The sequence below is a fragment of the Triticum urartu genome, chromosome 7, assembly GCF_003073215.2.
Source record: "Triticum urartu cultivar G1812 chromosome 7, Tu2.1, whole genome shotgun sequence".
In the NCBI taxonomy this organism is placed as follows: Eukaryota; Viridiplantae; Streptophyta; class Magnoliopsida; order Poales; family Poaceae; genus Triticum; species Triticum urartu.
This window is the reverse complement of record NC_053028.1, coordinates 206,095,920-206,112,974: the sequence shown is the minus strand read 5'-3', so window position 1 is coordinate 206,112,974 and position 17,055 is coordinate 206,095,920. Positions and strand designations below refer to the sequence as shown.

The following is a 17,055-nucleotide window of genomic DNA, read 5'->3' as shown; positions in this document are numbered from 1 at the left end:
CAAATCGTATCACTAGATTAATCATGAAATGATTTTTTCATATTTTATTTAATTAGTATTGTGGGTGTCGATATATTTGGCTCTAAACTTGGTCAAAGTTAAAGAAAAATCACTGTTGAAAAAATGAATTAACTTATATTTTCAAATTGAGGGAATATTTGGTCTGATGAGTGGGCGAGATGGTGGAGAGTGTTTTAGTTTTGCTTATAATGAGGTGTTTTGGTGGGCCTTTTGCGGTGTGATTTTATGTTATTTGCAAATTCATCCAAAATTATGTGAGGAAATTTTCTACATTAGTGGTTGCATATATTATATTGGTGATATAATAACAGTGTATCACATGTTGATGTTTCTTTTTTCTATGTGATGAGAAATTGCACCGAGTTGATATGTTTTTATACGTCGGTTGGTACCCATTGATGACCCAGTTAAAATGTGAACCAATTTCAAAATTGAATATCTTAGTCAAATGAGAGAGCTTCAAAATTAGCATAGCAAATTATAAAATTAAACTAGAGAACTCTTTGAGAAATTGTTGACACGGTTAAAATCAAGTGATCCAATTCTAAATTGAATGTGCGACTTTAAAAATGAGAGGGCATGGTGCTATAGAGGATTAAAAGGGTTATACGCAGACATTTGTGTTGTCTGGATTTTTTTTATTTGATGTATGAGGGAGATGGTAGCGGACGTTTTTTTATAATGCAGCGTTCTGGTGGGCTCTTCTTGTAGGTGTGATTTGGTGACATATGGAGGTACTTCTGGCCACTGATACGTTGGAAATGTATTTATACTTTTCTTATTTTTTTCATATTATGTTTATCGTTTTTACATGGTTTTGGTACCAATTTTTTAACTAACCTACTAATTCAGTCCCCAATATCAGTTATTGTTTTCTGCATGGTTTCTGGATCTTTTAGAAAATTTTATTTCACGAGCACTCCAAAAACTTTGAGGCCTCCTTTGGTTCATAGGATATGAAAGTTATAGGGATAAGAAAGTCATAGGAAATAAGATGACATGTATCTGAAATCCTATGAATAGGAATAGAAAAGAAGATGCCCTTTGGTTCACATCATAGGATTTTTTTTCGTTGAGTCTAGGCTAATGTTTATTTTCCTATGAAATGTGAATGATAAGAAGAATTTCTTCATAGCAATAGCATTCTATTCTTACAAACCAAAGGGCTTTAAAGAAATTTTTTCTATACAAATCATATCCTATGAAATTTCTACAAATCAAAGGAGGCCTAAATCTTTTTAAGGAAACAGCTTTCATCTAGAAGCTTCCGAAGAACACATGATGCAGCTAGGGATCCACTGCCCTCACACGCCCCCACTTCGCGGCCAGAGGGTGGCCAACTGTCCCCACGCGTCAATGACCCTAAGGCCTTGTACAATGGGAGGTGCTTAGAGAAATAAACCAAACTTTTCTTAAGCACCGGTGCTTATTTGTACAGGATAGAATAGGCACCGGTGCTTCAAAAAAATCCGGTTTATTTTTCTAAGCATCTCTCTAAGCACCTCTCATTGTAGGCCTAAGTCCCCCTACTTAGAGTCAGTGAATCTGAACCGTGGGAGGGTTTATTGGGTAGCCCATGGAGATGCTCCGGTATGAACATCTATACTGTTCTTCTAAAAAAAAATCTATACTGCTACAGTGCCACACAAGAACATAGTCAGTACTCAGTACTGATGAGTTACTGAATACCAGCATGAACACCTTTTGCCTCCCTGATTAGGTCTTACATTAGCGTTACGCCATATTAATTACTACTCCCTGTCAAACATTGGACATCAATGGTTGTAGTACCATTGGAGGCCTACAGCAAAGCTGACTGCTCACCCACCGAGCGATCACCGGTACCTCCACTCAACCAATATGCAGCGACACTGCAATAACACTAGCTCACGGAGTCTAACAAACTCATTGATCCCGTGCAGGTGCAGCCCAACTCCAAGCCGGGCGAGTCGATGGAGAGCCGCGGTGGCGCGCCGTCGCCGCACCTGCTGTTCGTCACCAGCCCAATGCAGGGCCACATCAACCCGGTGCGCCGCCTCGCCGCCCGCGCCGCGGCAGCTGGCGCCGCGGTCACCGTCTCCACCGCCGTCTCGGGCCACCGCCGCATGTTCCCCTCCCTCGCGTCGCCCGGCGAGGAGGCCGTCGACGCCGCGGGCGTGCTGCACGCCCCCTTCTCCGACGGCTACGACGAGGGGGTCGACCCACGGGTGCACGACATGCGCTCCTTCGCCGCGCGCGCCCGCGCCGTCGGGCGCGAGTCGCTCGCTGGCGTCGTCGCCCGCCTCGCCGAGCGCGGCCGCCCCGTCACGTGCGTCGTGTACACCTTCTTCGTGGGCTGGGTGCCCGAGGTCGCGCGCGCCGGCGGCGTCCCCTCGGCGCTCTTCTGGATCCAGCCGGCCGCCGTGTTCGCGGTGTACTACCACTACTTCCACGGCCACGACGCCGTGCTCGCTTCCTGCGCCAACGACCCGGACCGCGACGCCGTCGTCCAGCTGCCGGGGCTGCCGCCGCTCAGGCCCCGCGCGCTCCCGTCCGTCGTGGCGTTAACCTCGCCGGAGCAGCGGGGCTACGAGGTGGTCGGCACGCTGCGGGACCTCTTCCTGGCGCTCGATGACGATGAGCACAGGACCAAGGTGCTGGTCAACACGTTCGATGCGCTGGAGCCCGACGCGCTCCGTGCGGTGCCGGGGCTTGAGCTCGTCGCCGTTGGGCCTGTGGTGCCGGACGGCGCGTCCCCGTCCACCACAGACCTGTCCCTGCGCGACAACGACGACGACGACGTGAATGGGTACATGGAGTGGCTGGACACCAAGGCCGCGCGCTCTGTGGTGTACGTCTCGTTCGGGACCATATTCGTGGCGAGCAAGCGGCAGGAGCTGGAGACGTTGCAAGGACTCAAGGCCACCGGCCGGCCGTACCTATGGGTGTCGCGCAAGGTCGCAGAGGATGGTGCAGAGTTGGACGGCGCGGGAGCGGGTGGCGGCGCCGACGGAGGGCGAGGGATCATGGTGGAGTGGTGCGACCAGGTGCGCGTGCTGTCGCACCCGGCAGTGGGATGCTTCGTGACGCACTGCGGGTGGAACTCGGCGCTGGAGAGCATCGCGTGCGGCGTGCCTGTCGTGGCCGTGCCGCAGTGGACGGACCAGCCGACGGTGGCGTGGCTGGTGGAGGAGTGCGCGGGCGTCGGGGTTCGCGCGCAGGCGGACGGCGAGGGGGTGGCGGAGCGAGGCGAGCTCCAAAGGTGCGTGGAGACGGTCATGGGCGACGGCGAAGCAGCAGTGGAGATCCGAGCATGCGCGGCAAAATGGATGGAGCGGGCCAGGGAGGCGCTCGCCGCCGGCGGGACGCTGGAGAGGAATCTCCGAGCCTTCCTGTCTGGTTTCTGAAGAAGGAACATACGCGTGATTCTTTGTATCACAGGAAGATTTGCAGCTGGATCTCTTAATAAAATTCAAAATGGAGTTGCCTAATTCTTAGCCAAAAATACTAGACACACAAACAAATCACATGAGTTTACAAACTCTTTTCATCTACTAAACCATCACAAACTTGCTCCCTCTAATAAAAGGGGTGAGCCGTCTCCCCACATATTAACAAATTAAGTTAACTCTTTTTGTAAAACCCTGTAACTCATTTGTACAAGTAGTATTATTGTTTCTTAGCTGTAGACGTTAACCATTGAATTTTGCAGCCTACCGTAGTTTTCGGACGTGCTTTTCTATCCTTCTATCAATGAATAACGCATGATTCTAATAGTGGTAATTAGCACCGATTAAAATCCTAAACTAATTACGGTCAGCGACCGGCCCCACATGTCAGTGACTCGAGGGGAGTCAAACTGGGTCAACCCGGGTCAAACTCGTCGGAGTTGACCCACGCTCGTCGCCGGGGAGGCCAGAGACGGCGGAGGGGCTCAGGATTTGTCCTCCAACGACCAAAAGGACGGCGGAGGGGCTCTAAGGACAGCTAGGCGAGCACTGCGTCCGCTGGTGCAGTTGGTTCGTGCTGGGGTCGACCAGAACGACAGCGGCGTCGACAGGTGCGGCGGCTGGAGTTCGGTCAAGCTCGGAATCGGCGTTGTGGTGCACGGGAGGTCGAGGGGTGGGGTGCTACGTGCTCATGCAGACATGCTGAGCACGGTGACGCGCTCAGGCGCGGTTGCAAAGACGACGACAACATGGCCGGCGGCGGTGAGCTCTCGGGCTCGACGGTGATGTTTGCTAGGGCGTGCTATCTAAGAAGGGGTCAGGGGAAAGTGACCAGGGTCTCACTGGGGGGCGGAGGAGAAGGTCAGCGGGCTCGGGGACGCGTCGGGAGCGGGTGCACGATCGCCGGCGATCTCGGAGACCCGAGGTTGAAGAAGACGGCGGTGAGGGCGCTCTGAAGCGTCCGGCGGCGCGTAGCTCAGCGAGTAGGTTGAATACGACACGGAGGAGCTCGAAGATTCGTCGGTAAGGTGTGTGGTTGCCGGTGGCCGCGGTAACGGCCAGTGGCGGTGACGGCATGTTCGATGGTGCTGCAGGGAGTGAGCTAGAGGAGAGGGAGAGAGCTCCAGAGTGAGGGGAGAGGCAGAAGGGGTTGAGGCCGTTCCTGTGGCGCGAAGACAGGGCGAGGGGGAAGCAGGAGGTGGAGCTCGGGCGCGCGCGTGTCGACACGCCTCTGCCTACGGGTAGAGGTTGAAGACGGTGGGGCTCCTGGTGGGCTGGGCCAGGTAAGCTATAGGTAAGTTTCTATTCTGTTTTATTTTTCTTCTTTTTTTTCTTTCATTTAATCTTTTGTCACTGTTTTCAAATTCAAACAATATCGGAACATCTTTTGAGTATTTTTATGTTGCTTCATGGACTTTTCCAGAGGCACATAAATTATCACAGAGCATTTGAAAATATATCCCACATATATTTGAATACATTTTCAAATTCAAATAGAATATTGTTTTAAATTCATAGGCCAAATAATTCCTTAAAAATGTTGCAGAATTTTGGTTTGGTAAATAACTCTTGCAAAAATTCACAAAATATTTTTAGGGAATTTTGGATTCACTGAATGCAATTTAAAGGGTTCTTGCCCTTCTTTTTAAAATAATTTCTGAGGCTTTGAATATTCCTCAATTCAATTTCTTGAATTTAACATGATGCATGCTCACTGATGCAACTATTACACTCAGGTATTCTAGGGCTGTGAAGGTTGAAACTTTTTTAATCAGGATGAAGCTTTTTGCTTAACCGGTTGTAACTTTTCTTGTCGTCTGTAGCTTCTATTGTATATGGTTTGCAACTTTATCCATAGCGGGTTGAAGCTTTTTTCTTGGCCGTATGAAGCTTTTTTAGTCATCAGTTGTAACACTGGGCATCTCCTGCCCCGACGACTCAAATTTTATTGCAAGCTTCATGTGTGCCGACACGCCGCGGCATCGGGGATGAGCGACAGCAAGCACGCCGGCGAGCTTCGGTTGTCGCCACCAAAGCTACAACGGTTGCCACAGGAGTTGCAATCGCAGGGTGCGTGTTGCATGGGAGGAAGCAAGGGACGAGGACCACCGGCGACGAGGACAGACGGTGAGGGCTAGGACCGGCGAATAGGACGACCAGCGAGGAGCGGCCAAGGGAGAACGCGTGCAGCCGCAAGGCAAGGAGGTGGGGCGGCGGAGGGGGCAAACGCGTGCGGCGCCGCCGGGATTCTCTTCGTACGCGTGCGTTGACGAAGATGACGTGCATCGGACGGTTCCCATCTCCCCAATCGGACGGCTGCGGGCCGACCGGCTCAAATTTGAGCCGGCGCGCAGGCGCAGGTTGCTGCCCTAATAAAAATGTCCTTTATCATAAATTTTCAATAGTTTTTTTTGGAATGTTGGCAGAAAAGCTGCCAAATTCATTGATTAGAAAGGAGTATTACAAATAAAATCCCCAAAGGAGGAATGCATCGTATAAAGACGAGTGCCAAAAAAGAAGAAATGAAAAAAGAGGTTGCACGGTTTATTAAGGAAAACCGAGCAAAAACCTAAACAGCGCCTAGTTAAATTAGGCCTAAAGCACCACCAAACACACAAAACGCCAGAAGGCCAACACCCGACTACACGCCCGGCCGGGCACTCGAGCGCCTATGCTGCTACCAGAGTACACACCGAGAACCGTCGTACTAGTCCGGGCTGCCACAAGCATATCCACAAACCTCGACGGCACCGGATAGGAACGATATGTCCGATAGAGCGAAACATATGCTGCCCCGATCCCACGAGCATTACAGACATAACTTGCCTTGCGCTCCTAGCATGTGGAGGGTGCTCATGCTGCTCACCATCATCAGCGAGTGACCAATCCCAAATGGATGCACCACCAAAGACTCCCCGCTCACCACAACGCTGCCTGCTCCTGATCAACCACCCCACCACTAACCCTTTTGCTCTCTCACAAGACTTGACTCTAACGCAATGCTCCCAACAGAGTAATGACGCCACAGACGCCACCATCACACACGGTTTCACCGGAAGACAAGAACTGATCAAGAAAGGTGTCGGATCCCCTCAATGGCGCCTCCAACAAGGAAAACCACACCCAAAAAGTATCGTTAGCCATCAGCCCCGACCAATGTCGGGCATGACTTTCATCCGGGGACACGAGCACCTACGCCAAGGAAGGCGTCCCCGACTCACCACCACCAGACCAGAGCCAGCACCTCTCACATGTAGATCACTGGCCAAGAGGAGCACCACCGATGGTGCAAGACTCAAAGCAAGGTTCGAAACCTGCACCAACGCAGACCACCATCCCGTCGGGAATCCCCACACATCCAGCTTGAAGATCAGTCACCAACCGAGCCTCCACCTGCACAAGCAGCAGACCGGCTGAAGAATAGCCAGATCCCTGCTTGGCACCACGCGCCGCGCCCCGAAGGTCGCCGGCAAGTCACCCGGGAGATCCGCACCGGGGAAGCATCCCCCCTGCGCCAAGCAAACAGGGCCGCCAAAGCCCAGATCGGACCTGGCCCTGCTACCCACGCGCCCACCTCGCGCCGGCGCACACGCGCCCCTCCACGCCGCCCCGTCGGGGCCACAGCCTCCTCCGGCAGGCCGCCCTGGCCATTGCACCTGCCCTCTCCTCCGGCCGCTCTGGCGACCGTGCCTGCCCTCTCCTCCGGCCGCCCATGGCCACAGCGCCGCCAGGAACGCAGCAGCCCCCAGATCCGCGCGGACTGACTCCCAGCAACCGCGCTAGCACCGCACGAACGCGGCTCCGCCCCAACGCCGCCAAGCACCATGGCCAACAGCGCCTCAAGCCCGCTCTCCCGCCAGATCGAGCCGTCCGGCGCCGCTCTACCTGTGCGAGAGGAACCCGCGTCCCCGCCGCCGCCGACGCTGCACGGGCTTTGCCCGGCAGCGCTCACCGGCGGCGGCGAGGGGAGCAGGTGCGGAGGGAACTGCCCGGCGGCGGCTAGGGTTTTCTCTCCCGGGCCGCTCGCGGGAGCGGCACGGGAGCGTTCCTCTGTTCTAGCTCCTATGCATACACGTCAATTTTTGATTCTTCCTGTTTTTTTTCAATAGTCATATCAGAGCGTAACTCAACTGCTCACCCATGTCTGTTAATTTATTTCCGTTAGTTTACACAAGAACAATACATCTGAATAATCATAATATACAACCTTAAAGTAATTTTCAGGAAATAATTACCTACAAATTTACTGATCTTGCTTGATATGTGTCCAAAATTTCTACACAAAGTTTCCTTCCCGCTAAGGCTGCTGCTATCTCGCAACGGCATCAAGCAGCTCAGCTGGAGTAATCAGACATGGCAAACGAGCAGTTTGAAGAGCCGCCCATCGGCAGCGCGCTCCGGGCCGGCGACCGCTGCTGGCCAGCCGGACAAGGCGCTGGGGCACCGCGCGGCTGCTCCTTGCCCTCGTCGGCGGCGCTCTCGGGCGGCCGCCTGACCTCCTTGAGCAGCGCGACGACGTCCTTCATCGCCGGCCGGTCGTCGGCGCGGTGGCTGATGCAGAGCATGGCCACCGCGAAGACCTGCAGCATCTCCTGCACCTGCGCCTCCTGCTTCCCGCGCAGCCGCGGGTCGAGGAGCTCCGCCACCCCCCGCTTCGCCTGCATGTGCTCCCGCACCCACTGCACCAGGTGCGTCCCGCCGGGCAGCGTCGGGTCCAGCGGGTGCCGCCCCGTCAGGATCTCCAGCACCACCACCCCGAAGCTGTACACGTCGCTCTTCTCCGTGATCCTCTGCATGGACGCGTACTCTGCTCCCACAAGAATATCGCGATCAGTAAGAACAATTTCTGTTAGAGAGGGTACAGATTTTGAAGAATTTTGTTGTTACCTGGCGCGATGTAGCCGTATGATCCGGCGATGCGCGGCCTGGACGTGTCCAGCTTGGCGGAGCTGCCGGGCTCGACCACGCCGGAGAGGACGCGGGCCAGGCCGAAGTCGGCGAGGTACGGCTCGTTGGCCGGGCCGAGCAGGACGTTCATGGCCTTGATGTCACCGTGCAGGATGGCCGGCAGGCAGTCGTGGTGGAGGTAAGCCACGGCGTGCGCGACGCCGAGCGCCACCTCGTACCGGGGGGCCCAGTCGGCGGCGCCCTTGACGCTGCCGCGGTGGAGGAAGCCGCTCAGGCTGCCGTTCGGGAGGTAGGTGTAGAAGAGCAGCTTGGTGCTCCGGTTCGCGCCCCACCCGAGCAGCCTCACGATGTTGCGGTGCCGGATGGACCCCAGCGCCGAGATCTCGTTGCGGAACGCGCCGGCCTCGTCGGAGGACCACATCTTCTTCACGGCCAGCGGCTCGCCGTTGGGCAGCTCCACCCGGTACACCACGCCCGAGCTCCCCGTGCCGATCACGTTCGCCGACGAAAGGCCGCGCACCACGTCGTCCACCGAGAACTCGAGCTTCTGGTACAGGGTCACCTCCCACGCCTCCGCGGCGTTGCCGTGCATGGCACCGCCGTTCCGGCGGCGCGAGCGGGCGAGGACGTACGTGGCGGTCACGAGGAGGAACGCGCTCACCGCCACGAGAATCGTCATGGCGAGCTTCAACGCCGAGATGGCCGCGCGACGGGAGGTCTCGTCGGCGCCAGCGCCGACGACGAGCAGGTGATTGCCGGCGATGTTGCTGAGCGGGATCTTCTGAAAGAAGGGCGTGTCCGGGAGCTCGCCGGAGAAGCTGTTGTACGAGATATTCAGCGTGACGAGGTTCTCCAGCCTTGCTAGAGGCGCAAGACTGCCGGAGAGCTGGTTGTAAGACAGGTCAAGGCAGCCGAGCTTGTCGAGGGTGCCGAATTGCGACGGTATCTCCCCGGAGAGGCGGTTGCAGCTGAGGTTAAGCGAAATCTCCAAGAAAGGCAGCATGCTGAGCTCCGGCGGGATTCCGCCGGAGAGAGCGTTGTCGCCGAGGTCCAACAGCTGCAGCTTCTCGCAAGAACCGAGCTCCGGCGGGATGCCGCCGGAGATCCGGTTCTTCCCGAGGCTAAGCTTCGTCAGCTCAGGCAGCCTGCCGATGCCGGGCCCCAACAGCCCGGTGAGCCGGTTGTCGGAGATGTCGACGAACTGGAGACTGCGCGGCAGCTCGTCCGGCAGTGGGCCGGAGAGGGAATTGGAGTGCAGGTCGACGAACTCGAGGTTGTCGCACCCCGACATGGCCGCCGGCAGTGGGCCGACGAGGCGGTTGCTTCCCAGGTCGAGGAAATTGAGGTTCTTTAGGTTGCCGATCTCCGCGGGTATGGCTCCCGACAGCCGGTTGCCGTTGAGCCGGAGGCGGTAGAGATTGGTGCAGTTGCCGATCTCCGGCGGTATGAAGCCGGAGAGCTCGTTGCTGAGGAGCAGCAGCTTGGTCAAATTCTGGAGCGCGAAGAGCTCCCTCGGGACGGGGCCGGTGAGGTTGTTGTAGGAGAGGTCCAGCGACTGCAAGCCCTCGCACTGGGCCAGGCTCGCCGGCACGCCGCCGGTGAGCCGGTTCTGCCACGCGTAGAACAGCGTGAGGTTGCGCAGCCTCGGGAAGTCGACGTCGATCGCTCCCGACAGCTCGTTGTTGTCCACCTCGACGTCGGTGAGCGACGTGCAGTTGGAGAGCTCCGGCGGGATGACGCCGGTGAGCTTGTTGGTGCTGAGCTGCAGCTGCTGCAGCTTGGACAGCCCGCCGAAGCTCCTCGGGATGGGGCCCGTGAGCATGTTGAGCGAGAGGTCAATGAGCAGGAGCTCCTTGCAGTTGCCGATCACCGGGGGTATGGTGCCGACGAGCTGGTTCTGCCACAGGAGCACCGTCTGCAGCTTGCGCAGCTGGCCGAGCTGCGGCGGCACCGGACCGGAGAGGGAATTCTGGTAGAGATAGAGGCTAGTGAGCTCGGTGCAGTTGCCGATGCTCGCCGGGATCGGGCCGGCGAGCATGGCGGTGTAGATGGCGAGGGTCTGGAGCTTCTTGAGCTGCCCGATGGTGTCCGGGAGGTTTCCAGACATGCCGGTCTCGGCGAGGCCGAGCATGGTGAGGTCGGTGCACCCGCCGATCTCCGCCGGCAGCGGGCCCTTCAACGCCGGGTTGCCGCCGGCGCGCAGCACCTGCAGCTTCTTCAACTTCCCGATGCTCGCCGGGATGGCGCCACTAAGATCATTGTCGTAGAGCGTGAGCGACGTCAGGGCGGTGAGGTTGCCAATGTCGTCGGGGATGGCGCCCTGCAGCGAGTTGCCGTGGAGCGCGAGAGACCGGAGCTTGCCGAGCCGGCAGAGCTCGGCCGGCACCGCGCCGGAGAGGCCGTTCCCGCTGAGGTCGACGGTGGTCAGCGCGGCGTACGCCCCGAGCTCCCCGGGGATGACGCCCGTGAGGTTGGCACCGGAGAGCACCAGCGTCTCGAGCGACGGCGCGAGCGGGCGCAGCACGCGCGCCGGCACCGGCCCGCCGAGGTCGACCGACTTGATGAGCAGCGAGACGACGTTGCCGCGCGCGTCGCAGGCCACGCCGGACCACCGGCACGGGCTCGCGTCCGAGTCCCTCCACGTCTCCAGCGCGGCCCCGCCCGTGCCGTTCGTGAGCGAGCGCTTCCATCGCAGCAGCGCCTCGCCCTGCTCGTTCACGGCGTAGGCGCCCGGCGGGAGGCACAGCGCCGCGAGGAGCAGCCACGACGTCGCGACGGCGGCGAGGCCTAACCGAGGAGGAGGAGGAGACATTGGTAGGCCGTGGAGTGAGGCCGGGCTTGGCACCTCCTACGATCGTAGTGGCATTGGGAGGGCCGAGGTTGTAGAGTGGGAGGGAAACCCCGGCCAGGGTTAGGTTTGTTTATAGCGCAAAGGTTTTGCCACTGGAGATCTGGATCCGAATGAATGATATAGCTTAGCTATGCTTTTTGCAGGATATTCTTCTTTTTAATAAGTAAATAAATGAGCTAGAGATTTGATTTTTGGTGCACTGTCTGAGTGAGTGTTTGTCTGAGCAGTACACTGGGTGAGCGTGGAATTTTTTTTGTTCTTGGAGTTGTGGATCAGGAAGGAACATGGGCATTTGTTTAAGCAAGGAGAAGATGGAGGGAAGGTGGCTCTTGATGCCATCATTAGGTAGTACTACTAGTTGATGCACTGATTATTTTCATTGTTAATCCAGGTTAGGAGGTGAGAGTGAAAACATCCCTGGTCGATCCCTCGGGTTCTGCTACGGTGCTTTTGTAATTCTCTCAGTAATCCATCCAACTTTAATTAAGCTGTCGTTGTTGTGCAAGTACGGCCGGTGTTCTAGGACCTGTGAAACTTTTTCTTCTTTTGTACCTGCTGGAACTGGGTTGATGTCCAGAGGTTAAGCTAAGCATGGCAGTACATTTTCTGATGTCCTATGATTTATTTACTTGTTGACGATGGCATGCAGATGTTGCAGGGATGCAGCAGTGATGCAGGAGGAACATGCTCTGAGCTCTTGGTAATCTAACCTCCTTGGGACTGATGACCTGGCTACTACTCACTAGTAAAGAAACCAACCTTATAATAATCCATCTTCTTCTCCTGCACTGCAGCTTCTTTCTCCAGATCTGTAAAACTTACAGTAGCAGCAGCAGGCTGTCCTGTCATGTTCCACTCTGTGTGGTATTCTCTGCAGCATTTGATTTCGCAGGCATATTCTTCTTTCACTGTTCCACATGGACAGAGAATACACCAGTTAAACTAATTCAGAGGCTGTCTTAATAAAAATTACTCTGTCTGGATCTTCCATGCTGTACTATTTTGTGCATGTTCACATCACATGCCTAATGTTCTAAAGAACCGAATAACAGCGGGGAGGGAGGCATGCAAACGCAGGAAAGTAACCGGAAAGAATCTCAGCTTTTTGGCAACAAACAACATCTGCATGTCTTTGGGTACAAGGGACTGACTGTCAGGGATGATAACATGTTCTTAAGATAACAAGTTTTGGCACGGTAGTTTTAGTCTATCTATCCGTTGTTTGGTTAATCAGTTGTTGATTACCAGTAGCTGAATGAATCCTCCCTAAGCAACTCCTTGTTAGCTAGCTATAAGACATGCATTTAGTCAATGCCATCCATCAAGGGGTAGGTAACAACACCACAAAAGCATGGACTCCAGCATGCATTTGGTCAAATCTTTTTCACACGCATTAGGTAAAACATGTAGTGTTAGCTGTAGCTTGCATTCGGTTAAACATGTGGCCACATGTAGTTAGTTAGGGGACACATTAGGTGTCACACATCACATGCATGCATGGCTCACAAACCACAAGGCTTTGAGTAATCACCGAGCATTGGAGGAGCATCATGGGAGTGATTTGGATTCAGATCGCATCAGAGCTCAAGGATGGGTGGCGACGCGAGGTGAGGGCAACATGGAGCTACCATGCATGCACATGGTTAAGTTTTGATTAGCATAGAACTTGTACCTCGCTCGAGCTGTAATGCATGTTCTTTCACATCTCATTCTTCCGTTAGTTCCCTGACACCCAGAGCATTTTTCCAGGCCTAGTTGCCGCCAAGATCTGATCCCGGCCGCCTTTAAAAATATTTACGGAACATGGTCGATCCTACTTTACCAGCTTGGATAGATCCAATCGGAGAATAATCTTTTGCAGCTAGCAGTACGTTGTTAAAAAGGGAAGCTAGTCGTTATTGTTTTGTTATTACATTTTACCGAATGTGACCCCTGTCACTGTCAGCGCAGAACATTCTGCTGCTAAGAAGCTGTGGTACTTAGGGTAGTTAAATTATCATCCAGAAAGGATAAAAGCTCTGTTGCCCCCAAATCCAGTGGATGCGCGGAGCAACAGCGCTGTTAAAAGACATCCAATAGTTAATGGCACCACTGCTTGCTTGTGTTAGTATTGCATGCACAGGATGGGCATGTGCCCTCAAAAGCTGTGTGGATTAGCTACACTGTCAAAAGGTAAACGTGCTAATGGTTGTGGTTAGCACTTTTACCCCTAGTGACCCTCTGTAAAGACAGGAACATTCTGTTGTGGCAGCTAAAGATAGCTGCAGAAAGGCAATCCAGTAGAATAAATACTGTGGTCACTTGTTGCTTGCTTCGAGAGTGCAATGCCTAGTAGAGTTAGCAACCCAAGTTTCTAGAGTGACCACTACTGGGCCCTGATTACTGAGTTTGGGGGCATCTGTCTGCTTCAGTGTCTACCAGGCCATGATTTTGCAGCCTTCATGGTTTATGAACTTTCACACTTGTTTAGGAGCTCCATGGCATGCATGAGAGAGCAAGAGATCTGATTGGGTCACATGACAAATCAATGAAAGCCAAAGTTCAAGGATCAAATGACCCCTAAAATCGAATATTATTCTAACTTCTCTCCTGAGTTCTCCACGTGTTCTGCCATTTAGCAGCCGCAAAGGGTATTAGGAGATGAGCATGCCCACTTCATTACCCTACAAATCATCATAATTTGCTTCAGCAATCTCATAAAGCATGCATCTATACTCGCAACAAATTGAGTGGCGCATCACAACGGAACACGTGCAAATTCATGTTCACTTCACTTGTTGCCAATCCAAAAATTAGGTTGTTATATGGGCTGCCATAATTGAGAAGGCCATGGAGATAAAATGAGCAGCAGCTGGTGTTTATCAGCAGGATGTGGACTGCCACACCGCCTTGGCAGTTCACCCAGCACTACTACATGTTTCTTTCCCTATAAAACCCGGCAAAAAAGACGGCATTGTCGCGCGCTTTCGAGCACAACACAAGGGTCACATCCACATCCATCTCCGCGTGACCTTTTCATGTGTGCACTGCATACTCACCATAATGTTAACATACCTCAAAATTTGTATAGACTACTCTTGTGATGTTTTCAGGCTGCTGATGGGGTCACCTCAGTGTCCCCTAGGCGCCAGGCCTAGTGGTTGGGGACAATATTTGCCTCCCTAATTTCAGGATTTTGTTCTCTCTTAGTTAACACCGCACATCACTGTCTTCTACTCTTTATGTCTTCGTAAGCAATTTCTTTATATGGATGGTGCACGGCCATTACCAAACAAACAAACAAACAATCATCGGTATTAAAGCAACTGTATATCTGTGTCCGAAAGATTTTGCAGGTATTTGAAAAAGGAGAAAAATAATAATTGGCATGGTGCTTTGACCGAGTGAATGAGTGGAGCAATTAGAGGCTAAAACAGCAGGTTATGTCGATCTGATTACCAACTCTATGATTGAGCCATCTGCCTTCCTTGGGTGTTCTTCAATAATGAAGTTTTGGACTTTGTCACCCGTGAGAAGAAGAAAGAAAATCCTAATTATAAATATGATTGGGCCTGCAGTTGGGTTTGAATCTCCGCAGGCGTGCTTGGTATGCATTCCGGCCGGCATTCGTGTGACGTCCATAATTAGATTCGATTCGATACCCCAATTGTTTTGCACGGGCGCACTTTGTTTGATGCCCATAAATAAACCTGCAGGCTGAAGCCTAGTCTTGCACTCGTGTTACTTTGCATTTTATTTTTGACCACATGAAAATTCCATTGCTTCTTTATTTCATTGAACTACATTTGATACATCAGAGTACATAATTCACCAATTTTTCGCTGCAAACAACGAAATCAAAGAAAACAAGAACCACATACATCTCCATAGGGCCCCGTCCTCCCGAGTCGCCCCCCTGCGGCGGCCGGGAGGCCCCCAGATCCTGTCGCCCCCGACTCCCCCTCTCGTCCTCCTCCTCCCTCGCCGCCGCCCGAGAGCGCGGCCAGGCAAAGCCTTTCCGTCGCCGGCGGCGGCGGGGACTAGGTGCCCTCCCGCTCGTGAGGAGCTGGCGCGGGCCGACACCCTCGGGCCAGAGCGTGGCGTGCGGCCGGACGTCACGACGGGGGCTGGCGGCGCTCCGGGGATCCCATTCCCCATGGCAGGCGACTTCAAGATCTGGGGCGCCACGATTGCCAGGGACGACGACAACGTGACCAGATCGGCAGCGGCGCGACCAGATCTGGGCTCAGGCGTGAGCTTGGTCTCCGGGTCACAGTCGGCGCGATGGTGAGTGCAACACGTCGGCAGCGTGACGGATCTGTGGAATTCCATCTTTGTCTGGTCCTTGACAACCCGGGTAACTCCGGGGGAAACCCTAAATCTCCATGGGATCGAGCGATGGCGGTGCTTTTGCGCCATAGTCCCTATTTAGGGCATCGTTTTGGAGTTTGCTACGGTCGAAGGAACCAGCGACGCCGGCGGTGTATGCCCGGTGGCGCAACTGCCGATAAAAATCGCGCCGACTACGGTCATGGCGGACGATGACGACGTCTTTGACGTCGTTTCCTTGTCGAGGCATTGTTGTTGCAGTTGGCGTCATCATGCTCGGGATGCTCGGGGGGAAACCCTAGATCTGGGTCTCCCGGATCGGACGATGATGGCGTTCTTAATAGCGCTTTCCCTCATGGGGGCATCGTTTTGGAGCAAGTGATGGCTGGAGGTGACAAGAGGAGGAATAGTGCTTCATCACACACATTGATGGTGTCAGATCTCGATGGCATGGCGCTCTGAAGATTAGGCATCTGATGTGCGATAATGGACTCGCGCAGGAGGTCGACGTTGTGTGGCATCGTGGTGGCATCGGCGGCAGCTAGACCGGGCAAGGTTCATGCAACAGTACAGCTCTGAAGATGGATTGGTGGCAGGTGGCCGCGGCGGCCTCATACCTGGCAGGCATCCTGGTTGAGGAGCACGCCGGACTGGTGGGTGCCCGGCAGGCGTCCTGGTTGGGACCTCAGGTCTTAGATGTTAGGTTTGCCTGCGAGGTTTGTTTGGTACTAGGCCCAGACTATCAGCATCCCTTCATCAATTGGATAGAAGTAACGACACTTCTGTTGCCTAGACGGTGGCTTCAGTCTTACTGTTGTATGACTTTGTAAAGTCTTGTGTGAATAATTAATAAAGTGGCTGCATGCATCGTCCAGATGCAGAGGCCGGGGGTCCTCCTCCATTTTAAAAAACAATTAGACACTTTAATAGATATCCAACTTTCATAACCACTCCCACTAGTTGGATTAATATTTTCTCTAGGACTTCATTGTTGATTCTCTCAATTGGCTTTCTAAGCTTGCACACTTCTTTCTTCTTCATTTCCGCACAATTCGACATTGTGTCGCCTCTAGTCACTACTCTAGCAAGGAGCGCACGAACTGTTAAACATAGTATTGTGGGAAACTGCACAACACGCGTAACAGGTGTGGCTATCTCATATATATAAAGGGGTACACAGAAGTAAACAATACAATATACAAGGCATATACGAAGCCGGGTATAAATATAGTCTAACACTCTCCCTCAATCTTAACTATGTCCTGAGGTACAAACCAAGTTAAGATTGCGCGTACAACCTACAAACTGAGGCTGTGGTAGAGGCTTCGTGAAGATGTCAGCAAGTTGATCTTTAGAGGAGATAAACTTGATATGAAGAAGCTTATGTGCAACACGTTCCATCACAAAGTGATAGTCAACTTCGATATGCTTGGTACGAGCATGAAAAACTGGCTTGGATGAAAGGTACGTTGCACCAATGTTATCACGCCAAAGAACCGGTGGCTGCTCTTGAGAGACTCCCAACTCTCTCAACAGAGA

At 53.7% G+C, this 17,055-nt stretch overlaps 2 protein-coding genes across 2 annotated transcripts; one reads left to right on the top strand and one right to left on the bottom strand.

Annotated features, from left to right (window-relative positions):
- The first annotated feature begins 1,863 nt into the window (after nucleotides 1-1,863).
- On the top strand, nucleotides 1,864-3,491 carry LOC125520723 (cyanidin 3-O-rutinoside 5-O-glucosyltransferase-like). The gene has a single exon (XM_048685713.1). The coding sequence runs from the start codon at nucleotides 1,974-1,976 to the stop codon at nucleotides 3,405-3,407; it is 1,434 nt and encodes a 477-aa protein (XP_048541670.1). The 5' UTR covers nucleotides 1,864-1,973; the 3' UTR covers nucleotides 3,408-3,491.
- A 4,080-nt stretch (nucleotides 3,492-7,571) lies between these two features.
- Nucleotides 7,572-11,306, bottom strand: LOC125520135 (LRR receptor-like serine/threonine-protein kinase RGI3). The gene is made up of 2 exons (XM_048684964.1): nucleotides 8,337-11,306; nucleotides 7,572-8,256 (listed from the first exon to the last, which is right to left on the bottom strand). The coding sequence occupies exons 1-2, from the start codon at nucleotides 11,167-11,169 to the stop codon at nucleotides 7,784-7,786; spliced, it is 3,306 nt and encodes a 1,101-aa protein (XP_048540921.1). The 5' UTR covers nucleotides 11,170-11,306; the 3' UTR covers nucleotides 7,572-7,783.
- Between the last annotated feature and the right edge of the window lie 5,749 nt (nucleotides 11,307-17,055).

Bases quoted from the DNA above. Each gene is read 5' to 3' on its own strand.
- LOC125520135 (XM_048684964.1), bottom strand. From the start codon at position 11,169: ATGTCTCCTCCTCCTCCTCGGTTAGGCCTCGCCGCCGTCGCGACGTCG. The intron at 8,257-8,336 runs GTAACAACAAAA...TTGTGGGAGCAG, and splicing joins ATACGGCTACATCGCGCCAG to AGTACGCGTCCATGCAGAGG.
- LOC125520723 (XM_048685713.1), top strand. From the start codon at position 1,974: ATGGAGAGCCGCGGTGGCGCGCCGTCGCCGCACCTGCTGTTCGTCACC.